Below are 16,139 nucleotides of genomic sequence, written 5' to 3'. Positions count from 1 at the left end.
ATGTACATATAGGAAACCTAACCCGCTAGCGTACAACCTCTGATATTCGAGATTCTATCGGCTCGAACAGTTCCTGCTATGTGTAGCTGAATTTGACAGCAGAGGATCGCAACGAGTGCGTGTAACTTTTTTCTAATGAGGCAAAGGTCATTTCCGGCCACATGGAAAGCGGAAGCGCAGCGCGTGCTCGTCTGTATCCGGTGACTGCATCGAGTCCTATACTACTTCGGTAGCACCGAACCTATGTACGTGCCTAAAAGTTGTTGCTACCTTTGTTTACTTATGTATGCAAAGGTTTTCTTGGAAATTAACATTATTTTCACTTTTCTTGTTGCACGTACGATCATGTTGAACGACACGTCTGACTACATTATCTGACTACAGGTGTATGTTGCGAAACATAATCGGAAACTGTGATCACAGAACATTTTACATTTCTTCTGAAATTTATAGAATATATATTTTTCTCGCGGTTAAATACCACATGATTTCCACGAGAATCTATAGACATCCCTGTTTGACAGGATCAAAGGATGAGGATAAAGCAACAGGAGCCTCGTGTGTTCGCCAACCAGTAGATATCGGCCGATTCACGTGGGAAGATAGTCACGTGGGTGAATTTCTCCAAAGGTCTTAGGTCAGCCGTTTCGTACAAATCTACGAGTCTTCGCTTCAGTTGCTAACGCGACCACCAGATAATTACAGCTCTTGTGGCGTCTGCTTTTGCGTAATATCGTGGATCGAAGTTCTTAATGATATCAAGGTATCTAAATAAACTCATGATTATTACTTCGAGTGACTCGATGCATTTGTTAGTTGACGTTACCAACGATTTAAGAGCGAAATGATAGCGAAGTTCACGCTTTTCTTTATTTCCAATAAAGTTCGCCTATAAACGTTATAAAATTGTATACCTTTTATTACATAAATTAATATTAGTCGGCTTACAGTGGTGGCGATTAACGCAATTAGGAAGGATTATGATCGACAAGATCATCAAAACTCGTTGAAATACACGCGAGAGAGACGATACACGGAAATTTGCAACTAATTACTCGCGATCTAGCGATACGACTGCGGCATAAAGTGAAAGTGATTTCACGCATAGAATGGGAATACGTGACAAATTAACTAGACCGAGATCTCTCGATAGGCAACGACCACGCGAATATTATCCTCATAGCCACATGGTCGATTAAATTTTTAAATAGCAATAGAGTAAATTTTATTTGTACTGCGTGAAAGAACTTTGATTACGAAAAATATCTGATCGTTGATTCTCTTGAGACTGAAGTATATTTTTCGATAGATTCCCAATTCGTTTTTTCTTGTCTACTGAATCTACAACTATTTTCCTATTAAAGAATCTCCGCCATAAAACGCAGTGAAAAATTCCTCCGCATTTATTGCCCCAAAAATTATAGCATATTTTTTCGAGTAGCAATACCAGACAACTGAAAATTGCTCCACCAGCCAAAACTGATAAAATAGGTGCGATTCCATTCAAATTAACAGTAACGTTCCCTTTCTCGGCAGAATCTCCAGTTACCAGGAACGTGTTCTTCAATCTGGCCAATACTCCGTTATCTTTGAATTGTTGTAGACTACAAATATTTAAGACAAGCGTTGGCATAACTTCAAGTAAAATTAATAACAATACAAGTAACATAAATATATATATATATATTTACTAATAATTCACCACTCCTGTGTATTGACCGCCTTTCTTCAAAACTAGAGCCAAACTGTCGACCCTATCCGCTTCGATAAACGAAGTTTCACACGGTATATTGATAGCGTTCTTTATCGCTTCGGTTATGTAGAAGCCCACTTTTTCGTTACATACCTATGATAGTTAATTCTAAATTTGAACTATAGTTACTTTAAATTCAAAGCGAAAATTTATGAAAATGCAGGTGTTCGAAGATAGAGCATTGGACTTGGGGACAAACCTGTAGAAAGCCATCGTGAGCCGTCAAAGGCAAATCTTCCTTGTCCTTCATCAATTTCTTCACCTTCTCGAATAAACTGCTGTTAGCAGCCTGAAATTGTATCTACTGTATTACTCGTTCGACATTATTTCTTTATACAAACGTGTGCTACATATCTTACAATTATCATGTCATAATCCGCACTGTTTCTGAATGTAATTAATTTATACGACCCATAATTAGCGAACTCTTCCATAGTGGAGAAAGGCAAAGTAACCGTAGAAACTGTCAAAAAACTGGTCAGCGAGGCGGAGTAAGCGGATAGAATGATCAACGACGACAAGAAAATCGATAGGAAAGCCAATCTCATAGAGAACTTGGTTGGAAATTCTGAAAGAGAGAGGTTTCGTGCGAGAATATTCCACTTCGTATCTCTATGTTGCAATTACCTGACAAGCCTTGCTGACAATAAATCCCCCAAACGTATATGTAATTATCTGCCAAAATTCTCATCGCGATACGACCTCTCGTCTTCATGAGAGTCAAAAAGATTGGAGCAGTCACGATCACGAATATTATCATCGACCAGACGTCTGCTTTAAATGTCTGAAAACAGGAATCCATTATCGTGATGTCGACGGTTCGTGAAAATCGATGCGTGTCAGAGAAATAAAAAAAAAAAAAAAGAGAATAATACTCTATAACTAGCACCGATCCTCGCGTGGTAATCGCGCGTTAGAAGCGAAAGGATAAAATATTCCGTTAAGAAAGAGAACCTTAAAGTAGGCGGACCATTGTACATATGTGCCATCAGGTTTTTTAAAGTATATTCTATTGCGAGACAAAATTAGTGGCAAGGTAAAGTCAACTATGTCCAGCCTATGATTAGTCATGCTAAACTCTGCGACGCCGAAGTCAGCTCTGTCCGACGCTACTTCGCCTACCACCCCCGTCCAGGTATTATCGTCCTTGTTCAAATCACCATATATCAGCAACGAGCTTGCCACTTCGATCTTGAAATTCATCGATTTACTCAGCTCTCTGATCACTTTGCCGAAGAAGTGCGAAAGAACTCCGTTCTTTATCTCGACAAACGGAGACTCCTTGAATTTTCAAACAAAATATAATGATTCTCTGGGACAGTAAATATTCATTCGCGTTTGTCGTAACATTCACCTGGACGATCGATATACGCATCGTTTGCCCAAACATGTTGTTTCTCCTCGCATACAAGGAACTTGTTGTCTTGAGTTTCAAACCTTGTCCAGTTTTCCAGGTAGCCAAGTTGAAGATTCTTGTTTGATTATCGCGTAACGCGTACCACTCTGTCAAGAGCGGCAGATCGTAACAGAGCACCAGCATCTCTGTGTTGAACATCAGATTGAACGGGTTTCCGATAGGATTTTGACAAATGTCTCGCATGGGATTTTCCCGATACGGTAGAAACATCAACAGCCAAACGGATAAAGACATATCGATCTGTCTGGTGGCCATTGAAAATTCATCCATGGTCTCCTTCGTAGCAAGAGCGACGACGTACAACGGGCGCGTCAGATAACCTTGGAATTTTCTAGCCTCGCGTGACAGTTGAGAAAAGCTTACGATCATGGTCAAGATGCCTCGCTGTGAGAAAGCCCGTAACCATATATAAGCCAAGGACGTTTGATTGAAGTCTGAAACGATAATTATTCGCGCTCGCTTCTTTTTACGAATTAACAAACCGAGGAAGAAAGTATTTTAAGCGAGAGACATAACGGCTCGATATTGACTGCGCATTTCAAGCTAATTAATTCGTGAAACAGTTAAGTCTACCACTTTCACACATACGATTTTCGAGAAGAGTGAACAAGACTTACTGGTATGGCTGTTTGAACACACGATTATGATGCAGGATGTTTTGTAATAATTGTGAACGTCCTTAATTAAGAGAACATATTTGTAAGCGTCATTTATATCCACCGAGAACGCTGAAACGGACAGAAGCAGCAGTATGATGATCGCGTAACGAGTCATTCGTGCCATCTCGCAACAAAAACACCTGGTTAATCCGTTAAATTACCACGGGTCAGCGGTAAAATCCCTTTTAATGACGGTTAAGATACGCGGTCACTTTGTTAATGTCATCCAATGAATCTTCTTTAATATCGATATTTACTCTTATTCTCACCAACGTGTTTGCGAATTTTAACAGCAACAAACTCGATCATATCCTTCTCCTTTTTGCGATTCCCGACCGCTTCTGATGGTAACTAACTGAACTAAAAATGTGGAGAAACCGTAACCGCAGGTCATACTGGGATTTATCGAATTTGCAGATCTGAGGATGAGGATAGTATCTCGTTAGGAACGTAATGGCCCACGGTACGCATCAACCGTGCAATCGAACAGATTACGTACAAATTGCAAAGATTAACGTCGATAAGAACATGTATTTATACACGTGCATTATCGGATTTATCGTATTTTTATCGGAATATGCATGAGATGTGATTTAGTAGAGCTTTTATAACTGTCGTCGTCTGATACATATTATGCTTTTGCATCGATTATGCACAAGACGTGTGTATAATTTGAAATTGTGAAAAAAGGAAATGGAATGTGACATTTTGTTCGTTTATAGTTATTCTACCGCTTTTATACTATTCTAAGTTAGAAGAAAATCAAATTGAAGAGAAGCACATACTAATTGCTTACATGTTAAAATTGCATTGAATCTTTGTGTAATTTCGTCCAGTCGCGGGGAGACGCGATCGCGTTGAGGCGCGTCAACGGGAGTCGTAAATTCCCGTTACGATTATACGAATCGACACCGCGAGCAGAGCGATCCCCTTATTTCTTTTCGAATAATAGGGGTGTTTGTTGTTGAATAACTGTAGTCTACAGTTATATAATATAGATATATTTACACCACATTACAACACGTAGAACATAGACAGAAAATGTTTTGATGTCGGCGGAAAGTACACTGATTGACCCGAGGGTTGATAGCGTTAGCGCGTTGAATGCCGAGAACGTGTTAGAATAGTAGACGTGACTGCCCGATGAGCGAAATAACAGTCCGAGATATGTTAGAGCAGTGACTTGACTGTCCGAGGAGTAGAAGAACAGTGACTTGACTCGAGGAAAGCTCGATGTGGGTGTACCCTTTCTGAACTAAGGACGCGGATTCATTGTTCACACTTTTCGGTAGAAAAGTGAGTGAGGGTAACGATCCGCGATGCCCATTGGTTATAGCCAATGTTAATAAACAAAATACGAGGAGAAAGTCTCCTGCCGATTGGGCTCGTGGGTGTCTTTGTTCTTGGGAAAAACCAGCTGTTTCGCGGGGCACATCTGCTTTCTCCGTAATTAGCAACAGTATGCAATAAACCCAAAGACCGTTCAAAGGACTATCCATAAACCGAAAATACTTGTGTGAATAGAAGTTAAGCTGGAAAGATTCGGTTTATGGTGGTTCCTTGGGTTTCTTGCAGATCAGTGTAACGAGGGGTAGGCCTTGGCGGCCAAACCGAAAGGGAGGCAACACTTTGATACGCATATATTGACGAATTTACCTTTTGTTAATTGTGCGATTGAATTATTTAGATTTTCTATACCTATTGTAATACACCTCTACTATTAATATAACAATGGCTAGTGAAACACCACCGAAAAAGATTATTAACACAGATGCCACGCTATAAAATCCAACCGGCTGAAATTTGTTCTTCTTCATGAAAAATACTTCGTTCTTAAACCGGTTCAATAGACCAGTGTTCAGAAGTTTCTGCACACTGCAACATTACGATGAATATTTTAGTTACGAACAGAAAGATACATCAAATTCTCTTATTCACAGCTCATTGACATTTATAACGTATCTATCGATACCAACTAGTAATTCAGGATCGAGGTGAATTGACTATTTTTCGGAAGGATCAGGGACAAACTATCCACTCGGCCAGAGTTAATGCAGACGATATCGCAAGGAATATGAAAATTCGCTATTTCCTGCATTTGTTTGCCATAACCGCTGTAGTACACTAATGTAGGATCGTCGCAGATCTGAAAACGTATAAGGTAGTTGCAGAAATTCCACTTGACGCGTTATCCAATCGTGTCCATAAAAGTAACCTTACCTTTTGAAATCCATCTTCTACGGTGATTGGTAGAGTATGTATCGGCCTTAGTTTGGCCATCATATGTTCCGATACGGGGTCTTTCGATAGCTGAAAAGCAAATTATATTTTTCTATAACGTGATGTCTGATTCGTTAGAAACCACCTATGTATATATACAATGTTTCGCGTTTTGTTCGTAGTTCGTTCAGGAAACGATACATTTCTCGTCCGTTGCGTTATGTCGATCGTTCATATTGCGCCACATAACGTTTGTTATATAATGTCTCAACGTACGAGTAAAAGTGAAAGCATATCGTATGAAAATTCTTCGTTATTGGACAAACTTACGGCAAACATGTCGTAATCTGCGGAATCTTTATTGAGGATTACATCGTATGCACCATCATTCACAAACTCCTCGATCGTGTGGAAAGGTAGATTATGAACGTAAGCTGTTACAAAGGATATCATAGACGCGGAATAAGCGGCGAACATCACTATACCGGTAACAAGTACGGTAAAGTATGCTAACCTTAGCGACGAATACCGTGGAAATTCTGAGAAAAGAAATTGTATTAGGTTCTTGATTATTCGTATAAAAGATAGAAGATCATTGAAGCGGTAAAATTCTGAAATCCAATGATTCACCTTCTGTAATACCTTGCTGGCAGAATATACCCCAAATTCGAATAAATTCATGGTATAATTCCACGGTTAGATCAGTGGATTCTATTCGAGATCTTATAAAAGCCAAAGTAAATTGAGCAATTATAATTGTCACGAGTACAGACATCCAGAGCGCGAAACTGTATGCCTAAAAGTAAGTGTTAACCGTGTCGTAAATATCACAACTACATAAGTGTAGCCTTGTAATACATACATACATACATACCTTATAATAAGCAAGCCATTTCACCGCTGACATTTCTGGTTGCTTAAAATACAAACAATCTCTAGTAGTAATAATAGGAACCGTATAATCGACATAATCAAGCCTAATATTGGTCATCGAAAAATCGGACAATCCGATATCTACTTCTCCAGAAGCAACTAAACGAAACGCGCCATTCCAACGTTTCGTCGTCACATTGAAACTCCCAAATTCGTTTTCCTCGGTCACGATATCGAGAGTGAAATTTAGATAATTTTCAAGCTCGTTGACCGCTCTACTGAAATATCCTTCCAACTTGTCATCTTTTGTCGCGAATATCGAATTCTGCGGCAGACAAACGAAAATTGTACGTGTTAAAACTCTGATGACTCCACCTAAATCGTTACGCGTGAATGTGTGAATCTTTGCCTTGATAGTGACAGCTCGCAGAACTTTTCCTTTCAGGTCATTCCTCCTCTCGTGCAGAGTCAAGTTGGACAACAAGTTAACAACTGCTGTTGGAGACGTCAATTGTTTCTTTGGATACCACTTGACTAAATCGGAAATGACGGTGTTGTTCCCATCCACGGAATACCATTCACGAAGAACAGGGTCACCGGGACACATTACCAACATTTCAGTGTCATATAACAAATTAAATGGATTTCCCGGCGGATCGTAACAATAGTTTTCCGCGAGCTTCGCCGTAGGCACGAATATCACAAACCATGCAAAATGCGATATTCTAAAGGACTTGGAGTACTTTGAAAACTCAAAAACTGCGTCAGATCCGGTTATAAGAACGATGGCCAACGGTCGGAGTATATTATTTCTATCTAGCGCGTGAATATTCTTGAATGTGCTACTTAAAGTTGCAATTTGTTCACGATGAAGAAGACGAGACCATGTGTGTGATAAATATGCTAGTTTCCAATCTAAACAATGTAAAATTGCGCAAATGTATTGTATTTCTAGTTATCATATTGTGAATGAATTTTCTATGCGGAAATATTTGAAAATCGTACCATCGAAATTTTTATTCTCGCTAGACGAATGCAACAAAAAGACAGCAGAAGCCGAATAGTAGCTGCGAATCCATTTTATTAAAGGAATGTACAGCGTTTCGTTATTGTACATTTCAGTTCCCGTTAAATGGAAAAAGATAGAAATAACATTTAAATACATTAGAATTTTCATTGCGTTCAAATTGATTGTCTCTTTCCTTCGTTCTAGAACGTCACGAATAGTGCACGCGTATATCACACAGAAAAACAATAGGGAACATACGAGAACATTCGAAAGACTACGAGAATCGTTAATAACTGAATTCTCGTGAGTAGATGCAAGTACTTTTATCCAAGGATGAACATTAAATATTTACGAAACGTTCGTGCAAACTTTTGACGTGAAAAATGCAAGTTTTTAAAAATACGATCACGTTAGCTACGATAGTAATCCATTAAATAGGATGTAACAATATTATTGACAATTATTATAGCGACAATGTAAATGATGATACATGACAGGCTAAATGCGAACAAGGAATAGAGGAGATAATAATATTATTTTCATATTTAATACATTTAAAAACTTTAATCAGTTAATACTAGAATTTATAAAGACCGATTAAAATATTGAGAGAATATTCATAATGAACAGAATGTTTAATCAATTAATGAAAAATTGCCAACTAAGCAACTTTGAACGATTCAAGTCTTGCTTGTCTGTTATATGTAAAGTCCATTTCAGTGTGTCATAACATTAGGTAGATGATATATATTGATCTACATTCCATTAGCAAATTACATTTTAACAGGAAGTTTTAGTGATTAATCTCTTTTTTCACAAACGATTACTCATAAACGAAACGTATACATATGTAGGTAATTTATATAATAGTCGTTATTAATGCATAAATGTCGAATTATTTTCTGTCACATTTTCGTTAACATACAATAAAAAAGGAAAATAAAATGGAAATGAAGAAACATTTTTATAAAATTGAGAAAATCACTAGGGAAAACCATGAAACTAGAAACTAGAAATATTCTAGAATGCTAGTAAAAATGCTAGAAACTAACCTAAAAATTGCGCAAGAATAAATTATTAGAATATATATATATTTTTTTTATTTTATTTTGGTTATTTTACAATTTGTCCTTATGGACATTTGGTAAAGTGTTATATCTCATTGGTAAATAAAAAAAATAAAATAAAATAAATATAGCATGTGGGTGGCTACCCCCAGCGGGGTGCCAGCTTCGTGTTTTCTAAGTTCTTTTATGAGTATTAGAATATATTGAATTATTGTTATTATTAATATGATTAAATAAAAATGTTACAAATAACGAATAAAAAGTCATCAAGTAACTCACAGTTTATTATCTGAATAATAGAATATTTTCATAATTCTTATCATAATTATTCACAATGTGTCATTTCAATCAGCCATTTCAATTATAACTTAGATAAATATTAAATAAATTTTAAAAAATTAAAAAATTTCAAAATATTCCGAGTCATCTGATGCAATAATAGGAAAGTAATGATATAAACTGAATCATTGTAAACGTAAACGTCGTGAATCATCGTTTCTACGCCTGTCACGTGATTGTCAAATCTTGCTTCTCATTAGAAAATGGCGCCGTTCATATTTCAACAAAAATTCATTATTGATTCGTACTGGAAAGTTTTATAAACACAATATTACCTGTGCTTAACAATAGATGATCGAAGTACGGGATGAGCAGAGTTATCCAATTATATTGTTAAAATGTAATTGTAAAATCGTAAAATAAAAAACTAATAAGTTGTCGGAGACGCCATTTTGTGAAGTTTAATAGACGCACGTATATAAGCGTCGTAATTTGTGTAGAATGAATTATTTGGACATTGGACATACGACAGTGCAGGTGGGCAAGAAAACTTCTATATCGTGAAAAATAAATTGTTTTTGTGGATTTTTACATTTTATTCCCAATTGAGCAATATAGATAAATATCCAATAATGTATAAAGTATATTTGCAAAATAACGACTCTTCCGTCAAAGCAATTCGAAAGTTTGGTTCTCAGACTAGTTCACAGTTTCATGGTACTCGGGCTAATTGTCACCTTAGTTTTAATGAGTTCTGCCAAAAAATCATATCAATATTCCCGGAATTATCCGATAAAGAGTTCATCGTTTCTTGGGAAGGTAATTATTATATATAAATATAATTACGTCATTTTATTTATTATTTATAAATTCAGTAATAAAATCGTTCGTTTCTTTTTTTTTTTTTTAACTTTCAAATAATTCTAATTGAAAACTTCCGTTAAACAGACATAATACAATTTAAATCATAAACAATGATCATATGTATGTACATATTACAGATACTGAAGGTGATCAAATCTTAATATCATCTGATGAAGAATTACAAATTGCTAGGGACGAAATGAGACAGCATAAGAAAATATATATCAAACCTCTTTCACCTGAGAAAAAAGTACCAAGTCATGAGAAAGAAAAAGTAGTACATTCTGACGTATATTGTGATGGTTGTGATAATGACATAGTTGGATTTAGATACAAATGTATTCAATGTGAAGATTATGATTTATGTGAACAATGTGAGATAGCACAGATGCATTCACATCATTATATGATCCGTATGCCACATCCAATAGAATCGCATCATGCTCGAAGTATGTTCCATCATTTGAAAAAAATTCTGAAAAAGAATAGTGCACATTTTAATAAAAAATATACTTGTGATGAAAATAAATCCCAAAGCAATAATCATCATAACATTCATCCTTGGTTGGGAATTTATGCACCATATTTACAGAATCTTATTGATACAATAGTAGAAGCACATACTGTTGATCCAGAATCTAGTAAGGTAATACTACACTAAAAAAATTCGAAGCTGATGAAATTTGCAAAAATAGTGTAAATTTGTTCTGATTCTATTCGTTCATATATTTCACAGAGTCACAAACCTGAAGAAAGAAAAGAATCTAAGGATGATACATGTACAGATAAAAATAATTCTAGAAAATTTCCTGGAGAAGGAAGGAAGTTACTTGATAATGCAAAGGATGATATAGAACCAGTGTCAGACGTTGCATCAGCAACAAGTCAAGACAGTGCTACTACAAAGGTGGCAGCAGATGAATGGACTATTATAGATAAAAATGACACTACTGAAGTTAATCAAACGTCTTCAGCTTCATCCAATATGAATGGAACTGGTACGAAACAGGTAAAGTATTATAAACAATTCAAACTAATGTAAGGTGTACAATACAAAGTTTGTAAGAGAGAGAATTTTATTTTTATTCTTAAAAATTATATTTGTATTATTATTAGAAGACTTGTTCCTCTTCAACGGCACCACCATCAGCAGGATCTTCAGCTGAAACACTTTACCCTGAATTATCAAGAGAAACAAATTACCAAGAAATATATCATGAAAATCCAAAAATCAATGAAGCTGTTAAAACTATGATAAAGATGGGATTCTCAAATCAAAGTGGATTATTGACTTATTTGTTGGGTGTTGAAAATGGTAATATTGATAATGTCTTGGAGATATTGCAGCCTACAAATAAATGAATATTAAGTTTGAAATGTAATGACATTTATCATTATACGACTATATAATATATATTATAATATAATATATAATATATATTATATATATATGGTACATACTTTTTCTGTTGCAAAATAAAAATAGACTGTAGCATTATGTAATGTATACTATTGTTACAAATATTACATTTTTCGTCACTTAATGTATTTATGTTAATAAAGCAACATGTGAAGATAATCAAACGTGAATTTTTATTGTAGTCAAAAATATTAGACTAAAATGTTATTAATTAAATAAAAACCATAAACATGTGTGTGTGTGTATGTATAAAGAAAAAAACAATACGAAGTAATTAATCAATTTCTGAATAACAACATATATTTGTATATAAAGCGATTTTAATATAATGGTTTACAAAGTGTCCAAAGCGTAAAAGGATTTTTATTGGATAGTAATTCCAATTCTTTTTGTCCTTGACAACTAATGTTTTTGATCCATTTTCGATCTTTATAATATTTTAGGATAGTTTCCAATTCTTGTACTGAATAGTCGTCGACGCAAATGGGAAGAAAGGGATCTAAATGTTCAAATCCTTTCTTACCAAGTAAATATGTTGGGTAATCAGAATCTCTTTTATCCTGTAAATAAAAAATATAAAATATCCATTATAGTTTTTGATAGTAGTAGTTTTGTTTTAAATCATATTACACCAATTGTTGCATACTCTGTTTGCTCTTTTATCTACTGTTAATACTGCAGCACCATTACACCAATTATAGTCTACGATACTTAAAAATGCAGATGTTATCGAAATCTTATCAGGTGATACATATACACGATTTTCATCATGTACATGTGTAATGTCAGATGTAAGAGCATTAAAACCATCTATAACAACTAATGTTCTACATTTTCCTGCTGTACTGGCTATTTTGAGCTCATCCATCAAAGCATTAATAACACCACACGCAAATTTATTTCTATGTATCCCAAATTCAATAAGATTAGAAAGTGAATCTCCAGGTTTTGTAACTTCTCTTTGGGACCATGTATATTCCTTAGTGGTCTTCAGCTATAAATTAATTACTTGAATTCTATATAATAGTCTATATAAGTCTATATAAGAAGTATATTTTTATAAGAAGTATATTCTATATAAGTCTCACTTATTACTTACATCAAGCTGTGATAATGCCACATTGTTTAGCTGTTTTATATACTTTAACCATTTTGTTGCTGATTCAGGTAAGTCTATTTTATCCGGTTCCAGAGGAGATGCAGTAGCATCCCTAGCATATCGAAACCAATTTTGAACTAAAAATATGGAAGTAAATTTATGAGTGTATATTCTAAAAATAATATATTACTCAATATAATTCATATCATACCCCATGGTACATGAAGTACAAAAAAGGACTTTGCAAGACCATAATGAATCAAATGTAGTAATATTGTTGTTTTTCCTGCTCCATGTTTACCATCTAGTAGGTAGTGAAAATACAGTTGCATATAGTTGTATCATAAATTCTTCTTAGTTACTGTTAAGTTACAATCAACTGAATAAATATCATAAACCACACATAATTGTCAAATTCAAAAGGATACAAAGAACATATTTGTTTATAGGCTTCGTATAATCAGTTTGTTCTAAGTATGATATCACTTCAATTGCAGGTTGCCTAACTAAAATGCCAAGTTCTCTGAAAATTTGTACTTGCTTCCTTAATTCAAGGGTCGTGTTTTCCATTAATAATGTTGTAATATTTGAAGGAATCGTATAAATATGATTTAAACAACTTTCATCGTGTTCTGCAGGGTTAGATTCCGAAATACGGAACGATGAAAGATTTGTCTGATCCGCTACTTCTTTCGTAGCAGCTGATATTATTGTCCGTCTACTATTTCTAATGCACATTCCACTAAATAAAGAACCTAACAATATAAAAAAAAAAAACAATGATTAAGAATTACATTAGGTGGTATTAATGTTTACAATAAATATGTAGAAAAAGCACATAAATATAATTTCCTTCTATATAAATTAAATTATATTTTACAAATAGATGAACATACAAGTACGGGACAACATGTTATTTATTTTAGCTAATGATAATTCTTTTTTCATAAATAATTATAAATTTTAAAATATGTATTCACTGTAAAGCAGTACAAACGCAAGTAGCCATATTTACTATTGCAGTGTTCAAAAATCTGCTGATACTGGATTCAATAGATTGTTCAAAATATTCCTATGGAAATTAGTTGTATGAAGTCACATATAATAATTTTATATATTACATAATTATTTTTATATAAAGCTTATTTTTTATTAAATTAAAGTATTATTTATGAAGAAACAATTAATAATATTTTTTGTATACAATACCATTTCTAAATAGTTAATTCTAGGGACATGTAAAACCTACTGAAATTATTAAATTATGCTACAAGCTGTTATATAGCAATAACTCTAATAATTTCTATAAAGTAGATATATACATAATAAAGTAAAAATGAATTTAGAATTATTAGGTAAATATTTAGCAAAGTCTATTTTCAAATTTAATAATATAACTTTCTTAATATATATAATTTCTTTTTTACAGAATCATTTGGTCAAAATTATCCAGAGGTAAAATATTTTTATAAAAATAACATACATTTTTTAATTCTAAATCTTACAGATATAATGTTTGTAATCATTAGGAGTTTGATGGGACATTAGATTGCATATCATTAGCAGTCACTTGTACATTTAATAAAAGGGGAACTCTTCTCGCTGTTGGGTGTAATGATGGTAGAATTGTTATTTGGGATTTTTTAACACGTGGTGTTGCTAAAATCATTAGTGCACATGTACATCCTGTATGTTCATTGAGGTAAGTGACGTGAAATAATTTATTATCAATTATTTTAATTATTTATAACAATGTCTTTGTTAATTAGCTGGTCTAGAAATGGTCATAAATTATTAAGTGCATCTACAGATAATAATGTTTGTATATGGGATGTCTTATCTGGAGAATGTGATCAAAAGTATAGATTTCCTTCTCCAATATTAAAAGTTCAATTTCATCCAAGAAATCTTAATAAATTTTTAGTGTGTCCAATGAGACATGCAGCAGTAATGGTTGATGTTGAGGGTACACATAGAGTTATTCCTCTTGATGATGATGTATGCAATGTGATTACTACTAATACTACTACTAATAAGTATTTTTAATATTGATTTTTAATATTCATTTATTTTAGAGTGATTTGAACATAGTAGCATCTTTTGATCGTCGAGGAGATTATGTGTACACTGGAAATGCTCGTGGTAGAATTCTAGTTCTTGATGTGGAATCCTTAACTGTGAAAGCTTCTTATAAAATATCACAAGGCACAGCTAGTAATACAGCTGTAAAGAGCATTGAATTTGCTAGACGTGGTTCTTGTTTCTTAGTAAATACATCAGACAGAGTAATTCGTGTATATGATAGTACTGAAGTACTAGCTTGTGGAAAAGATGGTGAACCAGAACCAATACAAAAATTGCAAGATCTTGTAAACAAAACTATGTGGAAGAAGTGTTGTTTTTCTGGAGATGGGGAATATGTTTGTGCTGGATCTGCAAGACAACATGCTTTATATGTATGGGAAAAAAGTATTGGAAATTTAGTAAAAATTTTACATGGAACTAAAGGAGAATTATTACTTGATGTTGTTGTAAGTATTATAAATCTCTAGTACATCAGTATTACAAATTTAACTTCTAATCTGAACCTTCACAAAATTATAATGTTATAAAAATTTATAATAATAAAGTGGCATCCGGTGAGACCAATTATTGCTTCCATATCATCTGGTGTTGTTTCTATTTGGGCACAAAATCAAGTTGAAAATTGGTCTGCATTTGCCCCAGATTTTAAAGAACTAGATGAAAATGTTGAATATGAAGAAAGAGAAAGTGAATTTGATTTGAGTGATGAAGATAAATCTGTGGTGCAAGGCGAAGAGGCTCAAGATGAGGAGATAGAAGTAGATGTTGCATCTATAGATAGAGTGGCTGCTTTTTGCAGTTCTGACGAAGAAATGGAAGATATTGGTTCACTGCAGTTTTTACCAATATCACCAGATGTAGAAGATTCAGAAGATACTCAAACGACATTGCACGAGCCACCTATGAAAAAACATCGTTCTCATGATATTCACTTACAAGGTGCACCAGTAGATGGTAAGACCTTTCATGTATGCTAATTTGATTGATAACAGGTTTACGTAATTTATCATTATTTTTCAGAAACTCATCCATTATTAAATAAAGGAAAAGATAAACCAACAACCAAGAAAGGAAGACCAAGATTGGAACACAGAAAAGGAAAATAAATTCGAATATATTCTCCGCCTTAACGTAAAAAGTATTTTGTAATGTACAAATTGACTAAAAATACTTCATGTGTATTGTTGACTGCGATAATATTTTATAGCCATTATATGTTATAAAATGTATTACTTCCTATGGAATGTATCTTATACCTTTCAGCCTCATGTGTTTTTATATTGAAAACCTGTCTTAAGATTTTAAAGATCTATTATATATGTTGAAATAAATGAAGACAATTTTCAATTTTTGTATGTATTTACCAAATAATGAATTTAATGTAATATATATGT

The 16,139-nt window shown here is 33.9% G+C and overlaps 5 protein-coding genes across 6 annotated transcripts in view; 2 read left to right on the top strand and 3 right to left on the bottom strand.

Moving 5' to 3' along the window:
* Positions 1–894: 894 nt before the first annotated feature.
* Positions 895–4,434, bottom strand: LOC132908366 (glutamate receptor ionotropic, delta-2-like). The gene is given in 8 exon segments (XM_060962345.1): positions 895–1,604; positions 1,692–1,846; positions 1,953–2,042; positions 2,113–2,363; positions 2,366–2,537; positions 2,708–3,034; positions 3,108–3,604; positions 3,788–4,434. Coding segments are annotated over 8 exon segments (2,037 nt in total). The 5' UTR covers positions 3,954–4,434; the 3' UTR covers positions 895–1,225.
* Positions 4,435–4,714: 280 nt separating this feature from the next.
* Positions 4,715–8,839, bottom strand: LOC132908369 (glutamate receptor 1-like). The gene is made up of 7 exons (XM_060962349.1): positions 7,928–8,839; positions 6,924–7,837; positions 6,680–6,845; positions 6,380–6,588; positions 6,050–6,139; positions 5,806–5,975; positions 4,715–5,704 (listed from the first exon to the last, which is right to left on the bottom strand). The coding sequence occupies exons 1-7, from the start codon at positions 8,097–8,099 to the stop codon at positions 5,509–5,511; spliced, it is 1,917 nt and encodes a 638-aa protein (XP_060818332.1). The 5' UTR covers positions 8,100–8,839; the 3' UTR covers positions 4,715–5,508.
* Positions 8,840–9,796: 957 nt separating this feature from the next.
* LOC132908382 (protein ref(2)P) lies at positions 9,797–11,725 on the top strand. Of its 2 annotated transcripts, none has more exons than XM_060962367.1 (4): positions 9,797–10,096; positions 10,279–10,787; positions 10,878–11,150; positions 11,258–11,725. In XM_060962367.1, the coding sequence occupies exons 1-4, from the start codon at positions 9,910–9,912 to the stop codon at positions 11,501–11,503; spliced, it is 1,215 nt and encodes a 404-aa protein (XP_060818350.1). In that variant the 5' UTR covers positions 9,797–9,909; the 3' UTR covers positions 11,504–11,725. The 2 variants fall into 2 exon arrangements, with proteins under 2 accessions (XP_060818350.1, XP_060818351.1); XM_060962368.1 differs by having other exon boundaries at positions 9,802–10,096; positions 11,261–11,725.
* A 116-nt stretch (positions 11,726–11,841) lies between these two features.
* Positions 11,842–16,139, bottom strand: part of LOC132908384 (small ribosomal subunit protein mS29) — a 193,060-nt gene continuing 188,762 nt past the window's right edge. The window contains exons 2-7 of the mRNA XM_060962370.1: positions 13,557–13,580; positions 13,089–13,415; positions 12,872–12,964; positions 12,661–12,797; positions 12,208–12,555; positions 11,842–12,121 (exon numbers count right to left, since the gene is read on the bottom strand). Of these exons, the coding sequence (XP_060818353.1) occupies positions 11,882–12,121; positions 12,208–12,555; positions 12,661–12,797; positions 12,872–12,964; positions 13,089–13,415; positions 13,557–13,572 (1,161 nt within the window). The 5' untranslated portion in view covers positions 13,573–13,580 and the 3' untranslated portion in view covers positions 11,842–11,881. The remainder of the gene's footprint in view (positions 12,122–12,207; positions 12,556–12,660; positions 12,798–12,871; positions 12,965–13,088; positions 13,416–13,556; positions 13,581–16,139) is intronic.
* On the top strand, positions 13,917–16,092 carry LOC132908379 (retinoblastoma-binding protein 5 homolog). Its single transcript, XM_060962363.1, has 7 exons — positions 13,917–14,015; positions 14,090–14,115; positions 14,190–14,362; positions 14,430–14,658; positions 14,736–15,191; positions 15,291–15,699; positions 15,766–16,092. Exons 1-7 carry the CDS (start codon positions 13,997–13,999, stop codon positions 15,849–15,851), a joined length of 1,398 nt encoding a protein of 465 aa, XP_060818346.1. The 5' UTR covers positions 13,917–13,996; the 3' UTR covers positions 15,852–16,092.

This window comes from Bombus pascuorum, chromosome 6, assembly GCF_905332965.1.
Source record: "Bombus pascuorum chromosome 6, iyBomPasc1.1, whole genome shotgun sequence".
Classification (NCBI taxonomy): domain Eukaryota; kingdom Metazoa; phylum Arthropoda; class Insecta; order Hymenoptera; family Apidae; genus Bombus; species Bombus pascuorum.
The sequence above is the reverse complement of the archived record's forward strand: the minus strand, read 5'-3'. Positions and strand labels throughout refer to the sequence as shown.